The sequence below is a fragment of the Salmo trutta genome, chromosome 13 (genome assembly GCF_901001165.1).
Source record: "Salmo trutta chromosome 13, fSalTru1.1, whole genome shotgun sequence".
NCBI lineage: Eukaryota > Metazoa > Chordata > Actinopteri > Salmoniformes > Salmonidae > Salmo > Salmo trutta.
This window is the reverse complement of record NC_042969.1, coordinates 68,144,660-68,169,334: the sequence shown is the minus strand read 5'-3', so window position 1 is coordinate 68,169,334 and position 24,675 is coordinate 68,144,660. Positions and strand designations below refer to the sequence as shown.

General features: G+C 44.9%; 1 protein-coding gene across 7 annotated transcripts in view; it reads right to left on the bottom strand.

Annotated features, from left to right (window-relative positions):
• The window catches only part of atm (ATM serine/threonine kinase), a 45,721-nt gene that overhangs the window by 14,618 nt on the left and 6,428 nt on the right, over nucleotides 1-24,675 (bottom strand). For 3 of the 7 annotated variants that reach the window (XR_003880795.1, XM_029773335.1, XM_029773337.1), the window contains exons 5-40: nucleotides 19,666-19,830; nucleotides 19,049-19,214; nucleotides 18,407-18,645; nucleotides 18,024-18,193; nucleotides 17,675-17,850; nucleotides 17,174-17,545; nucleotides 16,832-17,029; nucleotides 13,711-13,812; nucleotides 13,378-13,603; nucleotides 13,164-13,295; nucleotides 12,949-13,074; nucleotides 12,752-12,841; nucleotides 12,416-12,611; nucleotides 11,974-12,167; nucleotides 11,745-11,827; nucleotides 11,500-11,655; nucleotides 11,326-11,401; nucleotides 11,074-11,204; nucleotides 10,829-10,946; nucleotides 10,570-10,740; nucleotides 9,638-9,801; nucleotides 9,015-9,258; nucleotides 5,933-6,051; nucleotides 5,709-5,835; nucleotides 5,337-5,536; nucleotides 5,027-5,201; nucleotides 4,735-4,893; nucleotides 4,472-4,604; nucleotides 4,236-4,331; nucleotides 3,894-4,065; nucleotides 3,339-3,480; nucleotides 3,004-3,180; nucleotides 2,699-2,867; nucleotides 2,418-2,529; nucleotides 235-393; nucleotides 38-146 (exon numbers count right to left, since the gene is read on the bottom strand). Coding sequence is in view for 6 of the 7 variants with exons in the window: in XM_029773335.1 (XP_029629195.1) it covers nucleotides 38-146; nucleotides 235-393; nucleotides 2,418-2,529; nucleotides 2,699-2,867; nucleotides 3,004-3,180; nucleotides 3,339-3,480; nucleotides 3,894-4,065; nucleotides 4,236-4,331; nucleotides 4,472-4,604; nucleotides 4,735-4,893; nucleotides 5,027-5,201; nucleotides 5,337-5,536; nucleotides 5,709-5,835; nucleotides 5,933-6,051; nucleotides 9,015-9,258; nucleotides 9,638-9,801; nucleotides 10,570-10,740; nucleotides 10,829-10,946; nucleotides 11,074-11,204; nucleotides 11,326-11,401; nucleotides 11,500-11,655; nucleotides 11,745-11,827; nucleotides 11,974-12,167; nucleotides 12,416-12,611; nucleotides 12,752-12,841; nucleotides 12,949-13,074; nucleotides 13,164-13,295; nucleotides 13,378-13,603; nucleotides 13,711-13,812; nucleotides 16,832-17,029; nucleotides 17,174-17,545; nucleotides 17,675-17,850; nucleotides 18,024-18,193; nucleotides 18,407-18,645; nucleotides 19,049-19,214; nucleotides 19,666-19,830 (5,744 nt within the window). In the remaining variant the exon portion in view is untranslated. Of the gene's footprint in view, nucleotides 1-37; nucleotides 147-234; nucleotides 394-1,023; nucleotides 2,280-2,417; nucleotides 2,530-2,698; nucleotides 2,868-3,003; nucleotides 3,181-3,338; nucleotides 3,481-3,827; nucleotides 4,066-4,235; nucleotides 4,332-4,471; nucleotides 4,605-4,734; nucleotides 4,894-5,026; nucleotides 5,202-5,336; nucleotides 5,537-5,708; nucleotides 5,836-5,932; nucleotides 6,052-9,014; nucleotides 9,259-9,637; nucleotides 9,802-10,569; nucleotides 10,741-10,828; nucleotides 10,947-11,073; nucleotides 11,205-11,325; nucleotides 11,402-11,499; nucleotides 11,656-11,744; nucleotides 11,828-11,973; nucleotides 12,168-12,415; nucleotides 12,612-12,751; nucleotides 12,842-12,948; nucleotides 13,075-13,163; nucleotides 13,296-13,377; nucleotides 13,604-13,710; nucleotides 13,813-16,831; nucleotides 17,030-17,173; nucleotides 17,546-17,674; nucleotides 17,851-18,023; nucleotides 18,194-18,406; nucleotides 18,646-19,048; nucleotides 19,215-19,665; nucleotides 19,831-20,987; nucleotides 21,050-24,675 lie in introns of those variants that run through there. The other 4 variants (XM_029773338.1, XM_029773336.1, XM_029773339.1 and 1 more) reach the window with 4 other exon arrangements.

Here is a 24,675-nt window from a genome sequence, read left to right as displayed (position 1 = left end):
CAACAACACTAAAGGTTAATTGCAAAATCAACTGTACCTGTAGACTGATACCAGTGTCTTTCACACTCTCCTCTGTCAGACTGGAGATGGTGAAGTTCTGACTGCTCTCATCAAATGTGATTCTGCGCGACGCTCTGACCGGATTTCTGTAAGCAGAGGTAAAGAATGATGAGAACAACACAGAATGAAAAAAGGCATGAGAGACATCAGTATTTCCCCTCATGTGTAGTGTACCTGCGGTTCTCCTCCATGTTAGTCTTGATCTTGTCTACGTAGATCTCAGAGTAGAGCAGGGCTGTGAAGTGTGCTGAGCAGGACTGGGCCGCCCTGGCCACCTCCAGGTAGTTCAGCTCCAACCAGAAGTTAGAGTGGCACACCGTACCACACAAGTTACTAGAACCAACACAACAGCATCAAACACCGTACCACACAAGTTACTAGAACCAACACAACAGCATCAAACACCGTACCACACAAGTTACTAGAACCAACACAACAGCATCAAACACCGTACCACACAAGTTACTAGAACCTACACAACAGCATCAAACACCGTACCACACAAGTTACTAGAACCAACACAACAGCATCAAACACCGTACCACACAAGTTACTAGAACCAACACAACAACATCAAACACCGTACCACACAAGTTACTAGAACCAACACAACAGCATCAAACAAGTTACTAGAACCAACACAACATCAAAACAAGTTACTAGAACCAAAACATCAAAACAAGTTACTAGAACCAAAACATCAAAACAAGTTACTAGAACCAAAACATCAAAACAAGTTACTAGAACCAAAACATCAAAACAAGTTACTAGAACCAACACAACAACATCAAAACAAGTTACTAGAACCAACACAACAACATCAAAACAAGTTACTAGAACCAACACAACAACATCAAAACAAGTTACTAGAACCAACACAACAACATCAAAACAAGTTACTAGAACCAACACAACAACATCAAACACCGTACCACACAAGTAACTAGAACCAACACAACAGCATTAAACACCGTACCACACAAGTTACTAGAACCAACACAACAGCATTAAACGCCGTACCACACAAGTTACTAGAACCAACACAACAGCATTAAACGCCGTACCACACAAGTTACCAGAACCAACACAACAGCATTAAACGCCGTACCACACAAGTTACTAGAACCAACACAACAGCATCAAACACCGTACCACACAAGTTACTAGAACCAACACAACAGCATCAAACAAGTTACTAGAACCAACACAACAGCATCAAACACCGTACCACACAAGTTACTAGAACCAACACAACAGCATCAAACACCGTACCACACAAGTTACTAGAACCAACACAACAACATCAAACACCGTACCACACAAGTTACTAGAACCAACACAACAACATCAAACACCGTACCACACAAGTTACTAGAACCAACACAACAGCATCAAACAAGTTACTAGAACCAACACAACATCAAAACAAGTTACTAGAACCAACACAACAGCATTACAATTCCATACCACACAAGTTACTAGAACCAACACAACAGCATCAAACAAGTTACTAGAACCAACACAACAACAACAAACACCGCACCACACAAGTTACTAGAACCAACACAACAGCATCAAACAAGTTACTAGAACCAACACAACAACATCAAACACCGTACCACACAAGTTACTAGAACCAACACAACAACATCAAACACCGTACCACACAAGTTACTAGAACCAACACAACAGCATCAAACAAGTTACTAGAACCAACACAACATCAAAACAAGTTACTAGAAACAACACAACAGCATCAAACGCCGTACCACACAAGTTACAAGAACCAACACAACAGCATTAAAATTCCATACCACACAAGTTACTAGAACCAACACAACAGCATCAAACAAGTTACTAGAACCAACACAACAGCATCAAACAAGTTACTAGAACCAACACAACAGCATCAAAACAAGTTACTAGAACCAACACAACAGCATTAAACGCCGTACCACACAAGTTACTAGAACCAACACAACAGCATCAAACACCGTACCACACAAGTTACTAGAACCAACACAACAGCATCAAAACAAGTTACTAGAACCAACACAACAGCATTAAACGCCGTACCACACAAGTTACTAGAACCAACACAACAGCATCAAACACCGTACCACACAAGTTACTAGAACCAACACAACAGCATCAAACACCGTACCACACAAGTTACTAGAACCAACACAACAGCATCAAACACCGTACCACACAAGTTACTAGAACCAACACAACAGCATTACACAAGTTACTAGAACTAATACAACAGTATCAAACTTCATCCTAACAGAGAGAGGGGTGCAGTAGATTTTATAGTCGTACAGGTCAGGAAGAAAAGAGCAAATGCATCTACAAACCTATCAGATTCTAGAGGTCTTTGTTGCTGCCTCAGATAGTTAATGACAGAGAGCATGGTGCGCAGAGAGGCCTTATCCAACGGACCCTGGTTGGAGATGTCCGACTCTCCTGCTGAGATAATAAAAAACACTGTGAAGACCTCATCTTCAAGAGAAAAAGCTACTAGAAATGTCTAAAGTCAAACATACACAGCGAGCGAGCGAGAGAAATAGAGAGAGAGAAAGAAAGCTAGAGAGAGAGGGAGAGAAAGAGCTAGAGAGAGATGAAGAGTAAAACCCACCAGAGTCTGAGGGGAGAGGAGTGGTGGAGCGGCTGGAGGCCCGGGCACGACTGGTGAAAAAGTCCTGGATGTGTGTGGAGAGGAGCTTCCTCCAGGAGCCGTCAGAGTCCCCCAGCAGGATGTCATGGATGATGAGCGGCAGCACCCTCTGGCAGAAGTCTGTTTTCACCTGAGCACATGGGAAAGGATAGGGGTTAGAGACAGGGATATGTGTGTACAACAGCGATAGCGAGAGATGCCTGACTGAACAGGAAATTAGCATTAGCACAAGTGCTTCCCTAGAGTTATAACAGCCATGTCCTCACCAGACACATGGGCCGGGAAAGCAGCAGAGCCTCACTCCTGACCCCTCCACTGTCCAGCAGAACCATGCAGAGCGTCTTCAACCAGACCTTATGGCCGCCAGCCTCAGGCACCCACAGGTCCTGGCTCTCCAGCCGCTCCCTAGCCACCAAGCTCACCTCCTCACTCATCCCGACCACCTGCACAAGTGAATGGATAATTAACACACACACACACACACACACACACACACACACACACACACATATATATATGTATGCAAACAAATTCACACACTACGAAATTCAGACACACATACGAGGATGTGATATTTCAGGTCTTGAAAAGTCTGCCCAACCTTCTTCTTGGTAGATCTAAAAGGGTTGAGGTAAGCCAGCATGGGGTCACGGTTGTCTTTATGGATCTCCCAGAAGTCAGCTCCAGCCTGAGTGGCCAAGATGCCCTTCAGACTCTGGACAGCAGCTTGCCTCACCTCAATACTGACAGAGAAACACATGGGACCACAACAAAACATGACAGCATGTCAAGACACACTCACTATATGAAAACCTTATGACAATAGAGTGGCTACTTCCCTGGGCTAAATTCAGTGTTGAATTAGGAGGAAAGTGTCATTGGCCATTAGATACAGTATATGGCAGGGCTCTAAACTGCTACCATTTTGGTCGCATATGCTCCTAAATATTTTACTGTGCTAACTGGAATTGTAATTTGGGAGCACAAGTGCCCCTAAAAAAATGTAAATGTATTTTGTAATTGGTGGCAATTCTTATCATTTATACCTATAATATTTTGATATACTTCTATACTAAAATTCTAAACCTACATTTTTCAACTTTGGAATGAATGTACTCTTTGAAAGAATTTCAGCGTAGACCCCTGTATGGTGTACCAGTGGTGAGTGAGGGCATTGTTGATGCAGTTCAGGATGATGTAGAGCCACTGTGGTTCCACTTGAGGGAAGAGTGATACAGCTCTGGCACTGAGCTGGTCCTTCCCATGGAGCAGTGTGATGGTGGAGAAATCCACAGGCCCCAGCTCTCCCAGACAGCTCCCTGCAGCCTCTAGAAAAACATAGGCACATGGTCAAGGAAAAGACTAAGACCCTTTTCACACAACGGTGCCAAGCCGGCCGAAACAACTTCCTATCACACTAACAATTATTGTTGCTTTCTTGGGCTGAGAGAGGAAACATACGCAGTGCCAACAGTGAGGTTGTGGTAACCTTACGTACCTAAGATGTCTCTTCCTCCAGGGTGATTGGCTGCTAGCTTACAGAGCTGTAGTAGGTTAAGGACCAGCAGCACCAACACACTCTCTGCAGGGTCCACTAGAATGAAGAGGTACAGAGATAGGATTCAAAAAGGGCAAACTAACACACACACACTCACCCCCACACACTCACCCCCACACACAGATACATGGGTCTGGTAACATATCTAGACTACGGTAGCCCTCCCCCTCTCTGACCGAGGCACTCTCTCAGCAGCGGTCTGATCTGGCTCTTGTTGTTGTGGAGCTGTCTCCTCAGGTCCTTCAGCCCCTCCAGTCTAGTCAGAGGCAGGGAGTCACAGGAAGCCACAGACAGGAAGTGGGCTATCTCCTGTGGACGAGACACAGAGAGGCTCATGGGATGTGGCAATAGTGTGACAGAAGTGTGAATCAGCTGTAGAGGTCATACATAAGTGGTTAGAGGGTGTGTGCTGTGCCCTGTGTGAAGGGGGTGCCCTTACCTGTCTGAGAGTGAATTTCCCTGTGCTGTACTTCAGTGTGTGCTGCACGGCCCTCAGCTCTCTGAACTCAGGTCGGTCTGGGAAAGGTTCTAACTTCTGGATGGCACTCTTTAGCTTGTCCTGACTCTCTACGACCAGGAACTTCAACAGACTGAGCACCTGAGAGAGAGAGGTCAACAGAGAGGGGGGAGAGAAAGAAAAACAGAACAATGAACAATGTAATACTACTTAGAGCAAATTATTATTTGTCATACAAAGAGTCTACTGGCCATGTAATACAACCATGTCTTACCTGCTGTGAAATAGCAAGTTGGTTTGTCACCTGGGCAGTGAGAGTACCAACAATGACCTGTAGGTGGCTCTCCACAGCGTCATCACAGAATTGCACGGCCGTGCGACACACAGAGGTCAGTAGGTCACAACACAGGGAGAAACTACGGCCGGACACCTCGTCCAACTGGGCCGGCCTGACAGAAAACAAGAACAGGCAGAAAAACAGTTAACTACTAGAGAGAGCAAAAATGATGAGTCACTCCATTGGATCTGTGTGTGAGCAGCAGACTTTGTGTGTGTGTGTGTGTGTGTGTGTGTTTACCCCTAACCTGCTGTTGATGTGGTGGATGAGTGTGTAAATGATGTCTCGGAGGACAAAGGCCCAGGCTCCCCCCAGGCCGTCCTTGACCTCCTTGAGCAGCAGGCTGACAAACAGGTGGTACATCAGCAGGATGCGGTGCCTTTCGTAGGCATTGATCATCTCAGCTGCCTTCTGACACACGGCCAGTAGGATCCTCTGGATGGAGATCTAGAATAACACCACAAGAGGATCACACAATCCGGATTCCTTTCCAGATAAAACGTTTTGAAAAATTGGGCTCACGAAACCACTCAACTTTGTAAAGCCCTATTCTGTTCCATTGTGTAATAACATTTTACAGCCATTGCAATACAATGATGAGAGCAGGAGAGCATTTTACCGGAGTCTTGGATAAAATGGCCACCAGGGACTTGAGATTGGCACTGTGACACGAGCTGAGATAGTCCAGTGTGGCTTTTATGACATAGGAGCTGAAATAGGGTGGGTTTGGGGCTGGGTCCAGTTCCCTACAGAGAACATATTAACATCACAGTCAATGAAAGGTTCTGAATGCAAGTAAGGGTGGTTGTGGAGTGGTAAGGAGTGATGTGTAGTAAACATTACCCTATGAACCTTCTCAGGTCCCCTCTGCCCCCCTCCTCAGTAGCAGCCCCTTCATACAGGGTCATCAACAGCTCCACCACAATGTCTGACAGGTTACTGTGAATCAGGCTGTCGATTTGCTGTGGAAAGTCCAACAGTGATACAGTAAGTTAGGTCTGTGAGAGAGACAGACATTAAAGACTGATTTTACAGCTTCTAATACAGGTTCAGTTGACTGCTGCTGCGGATTGTAGCTAGCTCAACCTGAAAGGGTTGTATGGTGGGAAAATTAGAAACTCTGTTATGCACATACGCTGTATAAGCCTTAAACCTGTACATTCCCACTGTCTGTTTCTGTCACGTAAGAAGAAGTTAGTGTTCTTCCACTCTTGTGTAACTTAGTCACACGGCCAAAGACAAAGGGCCGTCTGAGAGTGACCCCAATTTTTGGTCCATCCTGTTCTTTTTGTATCTTTCAAGGGCACAGCTGTGTGGAGATATGAAGAGAACAGATGCTGGCTTGAGCAGCAGCAGCTAGATAGCGTACAAACAAGTGACAACGCCAGTTTTGTTACTATGTTCCCACCAGGCTCTTACACATTTGCTAAACTGCCACGTAGACAAAGGTTATAGAAGCTGAGACCCAAATCTTGCTAGTTGGGCTCTTAACTCTGCACCATTGAGTGAATTGTGAACCGCTCCAGAATAATAAAGTTGTTATTTGAAGAATCTACAGCCTCTCTCTTCCTTTCTGGTTAGAATTTCCACGACAATTCTTGGCGATGAGGATGGGATGGCCAACTCCGTTTGCTGATCGGACACCAAGGTTAACAGCGCGCAGGGGCTACATTAGACGTAGCTCAGGGAGCCCACACTTCGTCTGAGTGGAGCAGAAGGGACCCGCCACGGACCTGCCAGGGAGCGTCAGTGGACAGATACGCCATCCCGAACAATCAAATTATGGGTGAGACTGACTTGCTTTAAAAGGACAACTAAAGTGCACATTAAAATATATATATTAGTGACAGAAGACTCTACTGTGTGTAGAGGAAAATTTGGTGTGTGAAGAAGACCTTGTCTTAGTGACATGGAAGGCTCTAGTGTGTGTGGAGAAAACCCTGTTTTATAACAGAGGTATTCCCGTGTAAATGAGCATTATTTGGCAAAGTACTAAATTAATATTAATTGAGATGCCATGGTTTGCAATCGTCAGATGTAAATGCATGATGAAAGGGTTCCGGGACAAGGTCCTGAAGTATTCTAAGGTACTGCAGAGATACCAGGACAGGGTCGTGATGAAAGTGTTCCGGGACAAGGTCCTGAAGTATTCTAAGGTACTACAGAGATACCAGGACAGGGTCGTGATGAAAGTGTTCCAGGACAAGGTCCTGAAGTATTCTAAGGTACTACAGAGATACCAGGACAGGGTCGTGATGAAAGTGTTCCAGGACAAGGTCCTGAAGTACTATAGATACCAGGACAGGGTCGTGATGACAGTGTTCCAGGACAAGGTCCTGAAGTATTCTAAGGTACTACAGAGATACCAGGACAGGGTCGTGATGAAAGTGTTCCGGGACAAGGTCCTGAAGTATTCTAAGGTACTACAGAGATACCAGGACAGGGTCGTGATGAAAGTGTTCCGGGACAAGGTCCTGAAGTATTCTAAGGTACTACAGAGATACCAGGACAGGGTCGTGATGAAAGTGTTCCAGGACAAGGTCCTGAAGTATTCTAAGGTACTACAGAGATACCAGGACAGGGTCGTGATGAAAGTGTTCCGGGACAAGGTCCTGAAGTACTACAGAGATACCAGGACAGGGTCGTGATGAAAGGGTTCCGGGACAAGGTCCTGAAGTACTATAGAGATACCAGGACAGGGTCCTGATGAAAGTGTTCCAGGACAGGGTTCTGAGATAGAAGTAAAAAATATTCCTGCAGGATAGAAAAATATTGTAAAATAAAATATATTAATCAATGGACTGGTTCTGTGTGCAACTGGATGACTGCCCGATCAGTCATTGGTGGGTAATGTTCCTTTATGGGATCACATCTGGATACAAAATTCAAAAATTACATAGAGTAATTCAAAAATATTTTGATGAGAAGAAATGACTCCCTTTTTAAATGATAAGAAAGGAAGACTGTTTGTTTTTGTTTCCTGAATGTGTGTGTATTGACGAGATTCATATTATGGACGGAAGATGAACCTTATCAGGCCCAACTGGCTGTGATCGCATAAAGGAACATTACCCACCAATGACTGATCGGGCAGTCATCCAGTTGCACACAGAATGTATACATATTTTTTTTTTATTCAACATTTCTTAAACTAAGCAAGTCAGTGAAGAACATTCTTATTTACAATGACGGCCTAGGAACAGTGGGTTAACTGCCTTGTTCAGGGGCAGAATGACAGATTTTTTACTTGTCAGCTCGGGGATTCGATCTAGCAACCTTTCGGTTACTGGCCCAACGCTCTAACCACTAGGCTACCTGCCGCCCCAGAAAGCCAGAGTCACTGGAGGACTACATTGGAAAACCGTGACAGATTAGGTGGAAGAAGAAGAAGCTGAACCCTGGCAGTGTGGACAGTGTCAACGTGACGATTGTCCTCTTTGTACAGACGAAGTGTGTACTCCTGTGTGACTGTTCAAATGATTTGTGATTGTTCAAATGATTTGTGACTGTTCAAATGATTTGTGACTGTTTAAATGATGTGTGACTGTTCAAATGATTTGTGACTGTTTAAATGATGTGTGACTGTTCAAATGATTCCCATAAGAATGTTTTGTACCATGTGAAGGTAAAAAAACTGGCTCAACAGAAGCCATTTACAAAGACCATGTACTAGTGTAAAAAAGCCCTGTCCTACAACGTTTTATACTTTGCTTGGTTGAAGTTTTGTTGAATCTAGTCTTTCTCTTCCTTTCTGATTAAAATGTCCACCACAGTTAGTAACCCTGGCACCAGGGTTGGAGTCAATTCCATTTCAATTCAGCCACTTCAGGGGATGGATCCCAATCCTGGTTTATACATGATAACATCCTACAGAGTTAAGCACATTCAGCTGCAGGCACAGAGACTCCAAGCATCTCTTCCTCACCGGTTTGCCCAGGCAGTTGCTGTCCTTGAGTAGGTCATAGACCCTGTGGGCCTTCTCTCTCTGCTGGGCCACTTGGGCGTCCTGGCCCGACACGGCAAAGTAGGGCAGGATGTTAACCATGATCTTAGGGAAGCAGTTGGCCAGCAGCTTCTTCCAGTCCTTACCCAGGTGAGTGCTGATGGACTTCACCTGCTTAAAGTCATCCAGGAAGACCAGGTGTGGGATAAGGACCTGATAGGAGGAGCTGGAATAAAACAAAGAAATCGATCTTTAGATGCATCATTCCTTCCTTCCTTAAGGTGATCTGACATGATTGAATAGGTAAAAGCAATATGGTAAAAACTCTACTTTCACCTGAATTCTGTCAGATCAGTAAATTCACAAAAAGTCATTTTATGGACATAAAACGTATGGGATGCGCCGAAATTGAATAGTAACCGAGTTAAATAAAGGTAAAATATTTTTTTTTTTAAAATACAACAGGGGCAGACCTTACCGTGAAATGCTTACTTACAAGCCCTTAACCAACAACGCAGTTCAAAAAATAGAGTGAAGAAAATGTTTACATAATAAACTAAAGTAAAAAATGAAATGTAGAAGGTAAACTAAGCATGTGTACCTACCTGTAGAAGTCCTTGAGAGTGGCGTGGTTGAGCAGAGTGTATGGGAAGGACTCCAGAGTGTAGCCATGCTGGCCCAGCCACTCTGCCACCAGGTAATCCAGGTGAGAGCTGACAAACCCCTCCACACTCCTGTAGCCCAGCGCTCTGGACACACTGCCCAGGACCTACAGGGGGTGAGAGACAAACCAGGTTAACATTCAGTCTGTCAATATCATAGCATATTGATACAGTAGTCAGAGAGATACTGTATGTAGTGACAGTGGAAAGCAGTTGTGTAAAGTACTTAAGTAGTACTTTCAAGTATTTTTACTTAAGTAGTTTTTTGGAGTATCTGTACTTGACTATTTATATTTTTGACAACTTTCACTTCATTACATTCCTAAAGAAAAGTATGTACTTTTTACTCCATACATTTTCCCTGACACCCAAAAGTATTTGTTACATTTTGAATGCTTAGCAGGACAGGAAAATTGTCTAATTCACACACTTATCAAGAGAACATCCCTGGTCATCCCTACTGCCTCTGATCTGGCGGACTCACTAAACACATGCTTCATTTGTAAATGATGTCAGTGTTGGAGCACGCCCCTGGCTATCTGTAAATAAATAAAAAACATGAAAATGATGCCGCCTGAATTGCTTAATATAAGGAATTTGAAATGATTGCGACTTTTACTTTTGATACTTAAGTATATTTTAGCAATTACATTTACTCAAGTAATATTTTACTGGGTGACTTTCACTTGAATCATTTTCTATTAAGGTATCTTTAATTTTACTCAAATATGACAATTGGGTACTTTTTCCACCACTGGCGGAAAGGGAAAGTTACCCACATACACTATAAAGTGCTTTCAGTTTAAGAAACATGAATAGAAAACATAATAATTGATGAGACCGTAAATATGTGTAGCCAAATGATTTTCCCTTACCTTTTTGATGAGCGGCTCCTCTATGTTGTTCTCCTTGTAGGACTGGAAGAGGGCGAAGAGGGACTGTTTCTCACAGACGGGGCTGCAGCACAGCACCACCGACACACTCTTCAGCAGCGTGGCCTTGCGGTTAAAGGTCTCGTCACTCAGGTCTTCAGGAGAGCTGTTCTTCTGTGACACACCAGGGAGAGCAGAGGGATAGTGAGACAGACTGGCCATAGAAACGTCTGTCAGAGTAATATCTGAAAGACAGGCTTACCTGGACCCTCATCCCTTCTTGGGCTTTCAGGTAGACGTTCTCAAAGGCTGTCTGCTGGCATTTCAGAGGAAGCATCTTTCTCTTCTCCAAGCTGTCCGGTGTCATCTCCAAAAACAGCCTATGGATGGAAGAGAGCATGCATGGTAGATATGTCAAACATGTAAATATTTACTTTTTAACTTGAGAGACATTAGCCTCTGATGGAATTAAGGCTGGTGAGAGAGTGTTCTGTCGGTAAAACCAACCTCTCCACTGTCATGGCTGCAAGCATTCGTACGTGATGGTGAGAGTCAGACAGGTGGGACGGGAGGATGACGGACACTGGAAGCTCCTCCTCCCTCAGGGTAAGGACCGCCCACTTACAGCAAGGGTCAGCCTGACATAGGGGGAGAGACAGGGAAGTAAACGTTTGGTGTTATTACTCTCTATCTACCTAAAGACAGGGTGGTTATCATGGGCAGTTACTATGCTGTGATTTTAAAACATTGTGAGCTCACCTCCAGTAGAGCCAGTAGACAGTGAATTAATGCCACCTTTACAATTGCTGTGCATTTCCCCGTTCTGCCCAAAATGCTAGAAGAGACCATTAAAAAGTTGGAAGTTCAATTCTAGAACAAAGAACAAGAATTATTGTGAAGTCAAAATACAAAAATGGAGACTTTGGTGCTGACCAGAATCCAGAGACCACTTGGAGCAGAGCTCCCTGGACGTGTCTCATGTCATTCTGCTGGTCCTGAGTACGGCCCAGACTACGGATAGACGGTAGCAGACCCAGCAGCACTGCAGCACAGATCTCCTGGTCCTGGCGGTACAATGAGCAAAGATCCCTGCAAGCACAAAAAAATGTCCTAATGTCTCCAGCACCTACTGTATAGCATACTTGACATATGAATCTAGAAACAGAGGCCTTTCTTACGCCAGAGGTCTGAGGAGTGAGTCAAAGTCTTCAGCTGCCAGCGATGTGTCCTCAGCAGGTAGTTTCTTCAGAAGGACCAGGTACTGAGGGGGGACAGGAAAATAATGAACTATTAGTATTCCATGTTAGAGATAGAAGATCATCATCAGTCATCATTTCCAACATGATTGGTAGGGAACAACGATTATCTGTGCAACATTGACCACACTACACCGTCCTGGTCACTCACCATGTTGAGGTGTAGTGGCTTGGTGCAGTCTATCTGCTCCAGCAGCAGTAGTAACTTGCGGCGGATCTCCACTGGTTTGAAAGAGAGCCCGTGGATAAACTCAGCCGATACACACAGGGACAGGAACTCCAGACCGGCCAAGATGGCTAAATCCTGCTGGGCCAAATGCTCCTCAGCCAGGAGGCTTTTAGCATCTAGGAGAAGATAGAGTATTTAAATGACCATCTGGTCATTGGTTGATTCATAGAAATGCATAGAGGACAATGCCTGGTCTGATTATCATCCCCCAAGCCCCTACCTCTGGAAATATTGATCTGAAAGAATCAGATGGGGTGTACACAATAAGTCAATAGCTCCACCTCAACCTATAGTATCCTGGCATAGCGGCTGACGCTGAGGGGTTAATTTTACATGTGGCATACGAGGGCTATCATCCACTTGCCAGGACCACACTGGGTGTCATTGGGGTCCACATTCTGTCTGTGAGTCCCCTTAGATGTGCTGGTCTGTGGTCCGTCTCCATCATCAAACAGGTCAATGTCCTCCTGCTGGTCAGCTTGTGTCCTCGTCATGTCCCAGTCCTCATCGGTGGTCTCCTCCTCAATCCCCACACTACCTCTCTTACAGGAGCTGTTCAGCTGTGTGTTCCAGACACAGACACAGGGTAAACTTACAGAATTCAGATCATTACAGAGTGGTTATACAGGTCCAAATGATGGTTATTCAAATGGTCAAAATGATGGTTGATGGGACAGAAAGCAAACTCTCCATGACTCACCAACAGTTTGCATATTTCTGCCAGTTCAGTCAAAAGTCTCGCAGGGAAAATCTTCATGAACAAGTTGCAAGAGACAGAGCTCATACTGTCCTGTGGGAGAGGATATGTGGAAGTCAATGAAAGTACAAATAGAGAGGCAGATTTTAAACACAGATGTTGATGGTGATGATAACGACAAGGAAGAAAGCTTGTCTTACCTTAACCCCTCTTTTGACACACTGTGTGCACAGTCGCATGACAGACCTGAGTGTGGTCATTGTCCCATCCTCTGCCATCTTCACCTTCACATTAGATATGTACTCACTAAAATCCTGGACCAGTGCCTTCGAAAAGCCAACAGAATATACAATGAATTACATATATGTGGATTTCAGCAGGCATTAAAGAAATGTTATCAACCCGTTCAGACTACCTTGGCCTTTAGGAAGAGTTGGGAATGGCAGGCTTCTTCCTCAGTCAGGAGACCAGTAGAGACATATCCTGCTAAAACGCCAGTAAGGAGACTTGAACAACGAACCAGGCATTCTGGTGGCGTGGACTGAGACTGAGGAGAAAACACACACAGTACTTAGTTTGAACATACAGCAACTCACACAACCATGGTTCTAACATAGGCATTCACTCACATCTGGGGAGTAGCAGTTGAGTAGGTGGTCAGCCACAGACAAGAGGCCCTGCTCCAGCTTGTGTTTAAGGCTGGGGACAACAGTGAGCTGAGTGCCGGCTGAGGACACCATCACTTTCACCATGAGGTTAGAGGGCATCTCGTCAAAGCTGAACTGCAGGTACATGCTCTCAATCTCACTCAGGGCACCTTTAACTTCCACTTGTGCTTGATCTTGCATCACAGCACTTTAAGCAGAGGGAAAGATTGAAGGCGGCATGAAATCTATGGATTTATGTTGACACTGATGACAATACGGTTGAATTTATTGGTTTTAGATAAATATTTCCCTCACTTCTCAAGTCCCTTTGCCCCAAGGAGAAACATAATGCCAGCTCGGGTGTCTTTGAGGGTCAAAGGCACAAGGATTCTGGGGATTAGGTTATGAGGAAAATCCCTGGGAAAAGAGGAATAAGACAAACTCTTATTAGGAATGTGTTAAAACAATTACAGACATAAAACATTGTACCAAGACAAAATAATCCCACTCATAAATAACAGCTGGTGCACGATATCTAAGGAAGTCTCAAAGTTTTGCTCGCCTGAGGTAGAGTATCTCATAATAAGCTGTAGACCACACTACCTATCGAGAGAGTTTTCATCTGTATTCTTCGTAGCTGTTTACATACCACCACAGTCAGAGGCTGGCACTAAGACAGCATTGAATGAGCTGTATTCCGCCATAAGTAAACAAGAAAACACTCACCCAGAGGCGGCGCTTTTGGATAGTGGTCGATCTGAGAACAATGAGACGGGTGCGCGCGTGCACGTGAAGAGTCCATTTGACATTTTCAGTCTTTGAACAAAAACAACGACTCCCGGTCGGAATATTATCGCTATTTTACGAGAAAAATCGCATAAAAATGTATTTTAAACAGCGTTTGACATGCTTCGAAGTACGGTAATGGAATATTTTGAAATTTTTTGTCACGATACGCGCGGGCGCATCACCCTTCGTTACCCTTCGGATAGTGTCCTGAACGGACGAACAAAACGGCGCTATTTGGATATAACTATGGATTATTTGGAACCAAACCAACATTTGTTGTTGAAGTAGAAGTCCTGGGAGTGCATTCTGACGAAGAACAGCAAAAGTAATCCAATTTTTCTTATAGTAAATCTGAATTTGGTGAGTACCAAACTTGGTGGGTGTCAAAATAGCTAGCCTGTGATGGCCGGGCTATCTACTCAGAATATTGCAAAATGTGCTTTCACCGAAAAGCTATTTTAAAATCGGACACCGCGATTGCATAAAGGAGTTCTGTATCTATAATTCTTAAAATAATTGTTATGTTTTTTGTGAACGTTTATCGTGAGTAATTTAGTAAATTCACCGGAAGTGTTCGGTGGGAATGCTAGTTCTGAACGTCACATGCTAATGTAAAAAAGCTGGTTTTTGATATAAATATGAACTTGATTGAACAAAACATGCATGTATTGTATAACATAATGTCCTAGGAGTGTCATCTGATGAAGATCATCAAAGGTTAGTGCTGCATTTAGCTGTGGTTTTGGTTTTTGTGACATTATATGCTAGCTTGAAAAATGGGTGTCTGATTATTTCTGGCTGGGTACTCTCCTGACATAATCTAATGTTTTGCTTTCGTTGTAAAGCCTTTTTGAAATCGGACAGTGTGGTTAGATAAAGGAGAGTCTTGTCTTTAAAATGGTGTAAAATAGTCATATGTTTGAAAAATTGAAGTTTTCGGATTTTCGAGGAATTTGTAATTCGCGCCACGCCCTATCATTGGATATTGGAGCGGTGTTCCGCTAGCGGAACATCTAGATGTAAGAGGTTAAAGCAGACCACCATAGTGCCTGTGCCCAAGAACACTAAGGTAACCTGTCTAAATGACTACCGACTCGTAGCACTCACGTCTGTAGGCATGAAGTGCTTAGAAAGGCTAGTCATGGCTCACATCAACACCATCATCCCAGAAACCCTAGACCCACTTCAATTTGCATACCACCCCAACAGATCCACAGATGATGCAATCTCTATTGCACTCCACACTGCCCTTTCACACCTGGACAAAAGGAACACCTGTGAGAATGCTATTCATTGACTACAGCTCAGCGTTCAACACCATAGTGCCCTCAAAGCTCATCAATAAGCTAAGGACCCTGGGACTAAACACCTCCCTCTGCAACTGGATCCTGGACATCCTGACGGGCCGCCCCCAGGTGGTAAGGGTAGGTAACAACACATCCGCCACACTGATCCTCAACACAGGGGCCCCTCAGGGGTGTGTGCTCAGTCCCCTCCTATACTCCCTGTTCACTCATGACTGTGTGACCAGGCACGACTCCAACACCATAATTAAACTTGCCGATGACACAACAGTGGTAGGCCTGATCACTGACAACGACGAGACAGCCTATAGGGAGGAGGTCAGAGACCTGGCCGTGTGGTGCCAGGACAACAACCTCTCCCTCAACGTGATCAAGACAAAGGAGATGATTGTGGACTAAAGGAAAAAGAGGACCGAGCACACCCCCATTCTCATTGACGGGGCTGAAGTGGAGCAGGTTGAGAGCTTCAAATCCTTGGTGTCCACATCACCAACAAACTAACATGGTCCTAGCACACCAAGACAGTTGTGAAGAGAGCACAACAAAACCTATTCCCTGTCAGGAGACTGAAAAGATTTGGCATGGGTCCTCAGATTCTCAAAAGGTTCTACAGCTGCAGCATCGAGAGCATCCTGACTGGTTGCATCACTGCTTGGAATGCAACTGCTCGGCCCCGACCGCAAGGCACTACAGAGGGTAGTGCGAACGGCCCAGTACCTCACTGCGGCTAATCTTCCTGCCATCCAGGACCTCTATACCAGGCGGTGTCAGAGGAAGGCCCTAAAAATTGTCAAAGACTCCAGCCACCCCAGTCATAGACTGTTCTCTCTCCTAACTCACAGCAAGCAGTACCGGAGCGCAGAGTCTAGGTCCAAGAGGCTTCTAAACAGCTTCTACCCCCAAGCCATAAGACTCCTGAACATTTAGTCAAATGGGTACCCAGACTATTTGCATTGCCCCCCCCCCCCTTTACACCACTGCTACTCTCTGTTATTATCTATGCTTAGTCACTTTAAAAACTCTACCTACATGTACATACTACCTCAACTAACCAGTGCCCCTGCACATTGACTCTGTATGGGTACCCTGCTGTAAATAGTTTTGCTATTGTTATTTTACTGCTGCTCTTTAATTACTTGTTACTTTTATCTCTTATTCTTACCCATATTTTTTTTAAACTGCATTGTTGGTTGGGAGCTCGTAAGTAAGCGTTTCACTGTAAGGTCTACAGCGGTTGTATTCGGCGCATGTGACTAATAACATTTGATTTGATTTAGACAACACTAGCAGAGAGGTTAAGCGTAAATAAAAATGCGATATGAGCCCAGTGATAAACTGCCCACCTGCAGATGATGGGGTGTGGTCTTGAGCTCTCCTCTGCCTCTTCACTTTGTTCCTTCATCAGCAGCCAGCTCATGATGTTCTCCTTGAGGCTGGGTGGCCCGACCCCCTCCACGGCCCCTGCATGGTCCCACCCAGTGCCCAGGCTCTTAAGAACAGAACACTTGAGAAGGGCCTGGGCCAAACACAGAGCAGCAGCACTGCAGACATAGAGACAGAGGATGAAATGGTCCTTCAGAGATAAAAACATAAAGCACTATAGTTCGCAAAGAGTAAATTAGTAAATCAAATGTTGAGGAAGTGACTTTATATGACAAAATCATTCATCAAAGCCAAGGACTCACTCAGAGGGCTTGCAGGCTGAGCCAGAGAAGAGCTTCCAGAGCTCTCTGTCAATGGGAATGAAGGCTCCCTGGAGGATTGTGGACAGCAGGGCCAGACTGAGGGCCTCAGTCTGGGGGGAGCTGACCCCCCGTAGAGCCAGGACCCAGACACGGCCCCACAGCCTGCCCAGTTCAGCCCTGTAGGATTGGGCCCTCTCTGGGTGTGTGGCCTGGCAGCGAGCCACCTCCCTCAGGCAGCGCAGCACGTAGGGCCCCCTGTCACCCCGCCGCTGCTCCCCCAGCAGCTGGCACAGGACGGACAGCAGAGGAACCAGCTCCTGGCCAGGCACCATGGAGGGGTACTTAGAGGTCAACACTGATGTGATCTGTAACCTAGATAGGAACATTGTATTGTTGAGTTGGGGAACACAGAGGATATGGAAGAGTTTGATTGTACTAAATATAAGGATATTTGGCAAGTTAATGAGCACTGAACCTTGGTGTGATTTTGTCTTTTCTCACCATGGTATGATGTCAAAGTCACTATGGTGTGGCTGCAGGTGGTCTCGGAGAACCTCCCAGCCCAGCTCGATGCGTCTACGTTTGCTGGGCGTGCCGTGTGGACTGCCTCTCTGGGTGGCTCTGAGGTGGGCCTGAGTCACCTCCAGAATCTGGAGGTTACAATCCTCGCTAAAGAGCTGAGAAACAGTCAAACACCCAAAACATAAAGATGAGACCAACAATACTAAAATCATCTATTTTCTTTCTTAAAAACAGGAGAACGATGTCAGATGATGTCAGCACAGCTCAGGTTTTAGTCTTGAACTAAATGAAGTCAAGATGGAAAAATGAAGGATCTTAGCTTTATCACCTGATGGCAGATTTCTGCAGTTAGCTCCATAAGGTTCTCCTTCACAGCGATGTGGCGCGACCCTGTGGCATATTTCCCCCGGCTCCCAATCTGGCTGATCTCACTCACCAAGGCATCGTACAGGTTATAGAGTAGACTCTGCCATTTGACCCAGTCCTCAGCGTAGGCTCCTGGAATAGTGAGGGGTGGCATGGGCAAGCTGTCAGATGGGCTGTATCAATCATGATCTATAACATAATTCTACTTCAAGGGTTTCTGTGATGAAAACACTTCACACCTGTCTGTTGTTCAACACCATTTTTCATCGTTCAACATCAAAACAGATTCATAAAGACAACGGTGTTTTTTCAGTTTTCAGTCTGTCCACAAAATTGCAACCATACCTGTGTCTTGTGTCTTTGATCCTTTGGGATGATGTACACAGAGCTGCAGGTTGAAGAACTCCACTATCTCCTCTTTGAGAGTGGTGCTGGGCCTCATCTGTGTCCACACATAGAGCACAGAGGGCAGGAGCTCCTCACCCAGCCGACACACCCTGATACGGCAGTTCATGGCAGCTGACCTCAGGAAGACGTTCAGAGCAGAGATCAAGTGCTCCACCACTGCCAAGTGTCTCTCCTGCCTGGAGAGAGAACATATCACATGCAGTGTAATGGATGAAGTCTCTTGATGGTAGGTCTCACTGTAGACCAGAGGAGGCTGGTGGGAGGAGCTATAGGAGGACGGGCTCATTGTAATGGCTGGAATGGAATCAATGGAACAGTATCAAACATATGGAAACCACATGTTTGACGCCGTTCCATTAATTCCATTCCAGCCATTACAATGAGCCCGTCCTCCTATAACTCCTCCCACCAGCCCCCACTGTTGTAGACTCAATTTCTAAGAGTTCAGTTCAGTAGGTTTACACATTAGACAACTTACACCTACAGTCTCTGAGGCGCATAACTACTGGAAAATGACTGTGGCAAGTAGCAACTCCCTTGCATGATACAGGTCACCTCTCGCAGTTATTGTCATCGTACCTGGCATTGAGAAGTGCTCTGGAGAAGAAACTGAAGAGTGTATGGCTGAAGCCCTCAGTCTGCAGACAGCAGCCCTTGACTACAGTGTGGATGATCCTGCTCACAAGCACACGATTTATGGCCTTGGAGGAACCAGTGAAAAGGCCACAATACAGATCCAGCAAATCTAGATGAATATTAGAGAATTAATTGTTTACAAACGAACAAGAATGAAATCAAAATCTGGACATTACATTGCATTGCGGACCATGACCTCAATCAAGCATTTACATTGTGTTTGTATTTCCTATTACTAGCTGCAATTACTCCAAAACGTCACCAATTACTTCCCCCTAACATTCATAGATTACATTCAACAGGGGTGGCAGGTAGCCTAGTGGTTAGAGTGTTGGGCCAGTAACCGAAAGGTTAGCTTAACCACCTGACAGCAGATTTCTGCAGTTAGCTCAAGGTAAAGAAATCTGACAAGGTAGTAATATGTAATTTTGCCCCTGAACAAGGCAGTTACCCACTGTTCCACAGTAGGCCGTCATTGTAAATAAGAATTTTCCTAGTTAAATAAACAAATAAAAAAAAGTCTCTGCTGTATTGAGAGAGGAACAATAAGAACCACTGACTGTGCCACTGCTGCTTGGTGATGTCACACCAGTACTTGCGGACAGACAGGATGTTCTTGAGCAGGATGCTGCTGTAGTCCTCCCCATAGGCCGAGCAGCTGAATGAGCTCTGCAGCACCTCCATCACATGATTCAGGAGCTCGCCACAATTCAGCCGAGGCCCTCCTGTAGGGAGAGAAGTGGGGGGTTAAAGTACCCAGAGGGACTACAATAAAGTCAGTACGTCTAAAATGGAACTACTTTTCATCAGAGCCCTATAGGCCCTGGTCAAAAGTAGTGCACTATATAAGGAATAGGGAGCCATTTCAGACACATATTGGTGATTCCCATTGCCATTTTATTGTTAAGCCAATTGATTTTAGTTTTGTCTTGCCTTCACCTACTCAACATGGCATCTTATTGGTTGGTTTGCGTGACTTGCTTGAGGGAGGATGTTTAAGTTAGAATCGTCCCAGTGAACAAGCACCAAACCTGTGTGCAGAGTTGGATGGTGAGCCGTGCATTGTATGACGTGCTGTTTCTATCAGAATAAATCTCCATGACTGGTGCTACAAATTGGAGTCTGTGTCGATGATTGTACACAACGTAAGACGAGTACTGTTGCAGTGGTGCCGTGACCGTTCTTCTGGATCGGATCATCCTTCGCTGGATTTCCATCTCAGAAATCCGCGATGGTTGCCATTGGAGAATCACATAAGACTTTGCTAGTGCAGTTTATTTCGATATCGCGTTTCGCCACAAGAGGGTGCTGGTGTGTCATTTTTTTTATTACTTAATCTTACCACACTGTCCGATTTCAAAAAGGCTTTACAACGAAAGCAAAACATTAGATCATGTCAGCAGAGTACCCAGCCAGAAATAATCAGACACCCATTTTTCAAGCTAGCATATAATGTCACATAAACCCAAACCACAGCTAAATGCAGCACTAACCTTTGATGATCTTCATCAGATGACACACCTAGGACATTATGTTATACAATACATGCATGTTTTGTTCAATCAAGTTCATATTTATATCAAAAACCAGCTTTTTACATTAGCATGTGACTAGCATGTGACTAGCATTCCCACCGAACACTTCCGGTGAATTTACTAAATTACTCACGATAAAACGTTCACAAAAAAACATTATTTTAAGAATTATAGATACAGAACTCCTATATGCACTCGCTATGTCCGATTTTAAAATAGCTTTTCGGTGAAAGCACATTTTGCAATATTCTAAGTAGATAGCCCGGCATCACAGGGCTAGCTATTTAGACACCCACCAAGTTTAGCCCTCACCAAAGTCAGATTTACTATAAGAAAAATGTTATTACCTTTGCTGTTCTTCGTCAGAATGCACTCCCAGGACTTCTACTTCAATAACAAATGTTGGTTTGGTCCCAAATAATCCATAGTTATATCCAAATAGCGGCGTTTTGTTCGTGCGTTCAAGACACTATCCGAAGGGTAAATAAGGGTCACGCGCCCGACACGTTTCGTGACAAAAAAATTCTAAATATTCCATTACCGTACTTCGAAGCATGTCAACCGCTGTTTAAAATCAATTTTTATGCCATTTTTCTCGTAAAAAAATCGATAATATTCCGACCGGGAGTGGTGGTTTTCGTTCAAAGAGAGAGAAAGTAAACATGTAGTCGACTCGGGCACGCACACCCCGTCCCATTGTCCTCAGATCGACCACTATCAAAATGCGCTACTGTTTTTCAGCCATGGGCTGCAAAGCCACGATTCAGCTTTCTGGCGCCTTCTGAGAGCCTATGGGAGCGTTAGAAAATGTCACGTCATGCCAGAGATCCCCTGTTTTTGTTAGAGATGATCAATAAGGCCATGAAATGGTCAGAGAGAGCGCTTCCTGTTTGGAATCTTCTCAGGTTTTGGCCTGCCAAATGAGTTCTGTTATACTCACAGACACCATTCAAACAGTTTTAGAAACTTTAGGGTGTTTTCTATCCAAATCAAACAATTATATGCATATTCTAGTTACTGGGCAGGAGTAGTAACCAGATTAAATCGGGTACGTTTTTTATCCGGCCGTGCAAATACTGCCCCCTAGCCCCAACAGGCTAAGTTGGTGATTTCTATATATTGATTGGAACGTTCTTTTCACAGATAAACGATAACTTTTATGTTACTTGTTTATTTGCAATTCTAGTGTATATCTGGTATAACGAGGCTGGGTTTTTACCAGTGTAAATGTTACATTTTGAGGTGAGTTTTTATTTATTTTATTTTAAAATGTTTAGCATTTTTGTTTTAGTGTGTTGATTTCCCATTATTAAGATGGAAGGTGAGGTGTTGGGAGAGGTAGGGGTTTCCTGACATTTAATCTGTCACCATCTGTTGGTAGGGGTTCAGCCAGAATTCTGGTTGCTTCTACACACATGCCTAAACTGGAGGGTTTTGGGGGTTTCGATGATAGTTTCAACAGGGAAACGCCCAAAGGATGTGAATGAAAGAGGTTTGCCAAATACAGGGAGCTATGATTGGTCATTCCATTGGGGAGAACATTTCCTCCTGTTTGGAGTCAAAGGCAATTGTTGGACATGTTGGGGACAATGTTATGGGGAATGCATGCAGCTCTAGGGTTATGGATGTGTTGGGCCTGAAACCTGGTATTGAAGTCTATCAAGGAACCGGTGTACTTTAGAGGGGATGGCTCTGTTGTTAAAGTGGACATACGCAGCAATCCCTCTGTTGATTTATATAAAAGGCCCAAGTCCCATACTGAAACAACATTTTAGTGATACTGCTATTTCAAGCATGTCCCTCGCTGACTTTTATGCCACATTACCTCTGACTGATGAACAACCATTAGACTATTGGCTCAGACTAAACAGGGCTATGGAGGTTGCTGAAGATTGTCTAAAAAGACAAAAGAAAAGTGTTGAAGACCCATCTCGTGAGCTCACAGTCATGTTCCTCAGACATTGCCCAAACGCTGAACTGTCGCTTATCTTTAAGTGCAAGCCATTACAGCAGTGGACCGCTGAAGATGTTCATGAGAGGTTGGATGAATACAGGAGGGAGCGGAGGTACTCCCACTTATCTAAGGTGACTCCAGCCAACGCAACAATGAAGCAGGAAGTTGGTGCTGTCAGGCCGCTCACCATGCCTGTTGTGGGGCTCCACATGGAATCACCAAATGCGTTGCCTTCCCCAGACCAGGCTACTCAGGGCTCAGTGCCCAGGGCTCTGAGCCGATGGAATGTATCCTTGCAATGCTGGAGCGTGTGCTGGAGCAGAGGCCACAACAGTCTCACCGTCAGTTACAAGGGAATAGGAACAAATTGAGGTCTAATGGGCCATGTGAAGTGTGCAGGGATGCTGGACATGATACTTTCACTGCAGGGCCAATCACCTATGCTTTCTTTGTCATGTAGCTTGCCACGCACACTCTCAGTGCCCCAAGGCCCTGAGCACAGCTGTTGGAGTCCCTACAGTAATCACTGCTCAGCTCATGGAAAACTAGTAGACCTGCATGTAGAAGGGGAGAGTGTTTGGCCTTTTGTAGTCCCCATCAGTGAGAGATGTTGATTTGGAGTCTGTATAAGTGTTTGTGATGAAATGGAGACTAAGAAGAGTATCATGATGCAGAACACAGTGACTTTCCCTGTATGATGATTTATTCTATGCCAAGGTGTTAATAGGAGGAGAAGGGGAAGTGAGAACTATGCTTGACAGTGGGTCGATGGCTTGTACCTTGAGCTCTAGGGTCTTACCTGAGCTGTTGCGTGCAGGAGTGTTGAAAACTCCATCATTGAGTCCTACAGAGGTAGCCTTGGTTGGTTATGGTGGGACGAAGATGAGGCCTTTGGGAGTATGTGAGCTGGAGATGTATGCCTGTAGTGTTGCAGTGCCTACACTGGTGGTTGAGGGCCAGAGTGATGACCTCATCTTGGGCAGAAATCTCCTAAAGCACTTAATTCACCACCTGAAGACTAATGGAGATTTCTGGAAGAGGGTTTATACTCCTGTGTGTGACGGCGGTGAGGAGAGCAAGCTAATCAACATGATGGTTATGTGGAGAGATAGTGAAGTACCTGACAAAGTTGGAACTTTGAGACTGAAAGGGGCTGTGACTCTAGAGCCTATGCAGGAACACAGTCTTAGGCAGACCACGAAACTCAGAATCTATCAGCTGGCAGTGCTGGTCTCATTGAGCCCAGCAGTTCAAGGTCAACACCAAGGTCAATCCTGGTTGGGAGGATGGTATATCTGTTGCGAGGGGATGGGTGGCTCACTGTTAAAGTGATAAACCCTTCTCAGAAGACATTGAGACGAAACACCACTTCAGCCGATGTCTTTCCTTGCATGGCTCTAGAGGACTTTGACTGTGTGTGAATGATGATTCACCAGCAGCTTTACAGCAGCACGTGCAGAGAACGGCTGACATACTCACTGACTGCTAAGATGACTTGACTCTGACTGATGACGGTTCCAACCGAGTTGATGATACTGACGGACCTGACAGTTCAAACAGTCCTGGGGTCTTACGTGACTTACGTTTGACTGATATTGACGTTACCTCCTGTCAAGTGTCTTCTGCTGGTAAGAAGAAACTCATCCAGCTCATAACTGAGTACCAGTCCATCTTTTCCAGGCACAAGTTGGATTGTGGAAAAGCTACCGGATGTTTTTAATCGCAGTCGACTGAGTGGTGAGAAACCCTTTCGGATGCCATACGGATGCCTTTCACCAAATCATTATGAGAAGCTTAAGCAAGCGTTGAATGAGATGGAATAACGTGAAATCATAAGGAAGTCCAGTAGTGAGTTTGCCTCACCCCTTGTCCTTGTCTGGAAGAAGTCTGGAGACCTGAGACTGTACTGATTTTCGTTTGATCAATGCACGCACCATCAAAGACGCCCACCCACTCACTCACCAGGCTGACACGCTGGCTGCTTTAGGTGGAAGTGCCTTTTTCTCGACAATGGACCTTAACTCTGGCTACTACAATGTGGATGTGCATGAGGATGACTGGAGATTCACAGCTTTTACGTC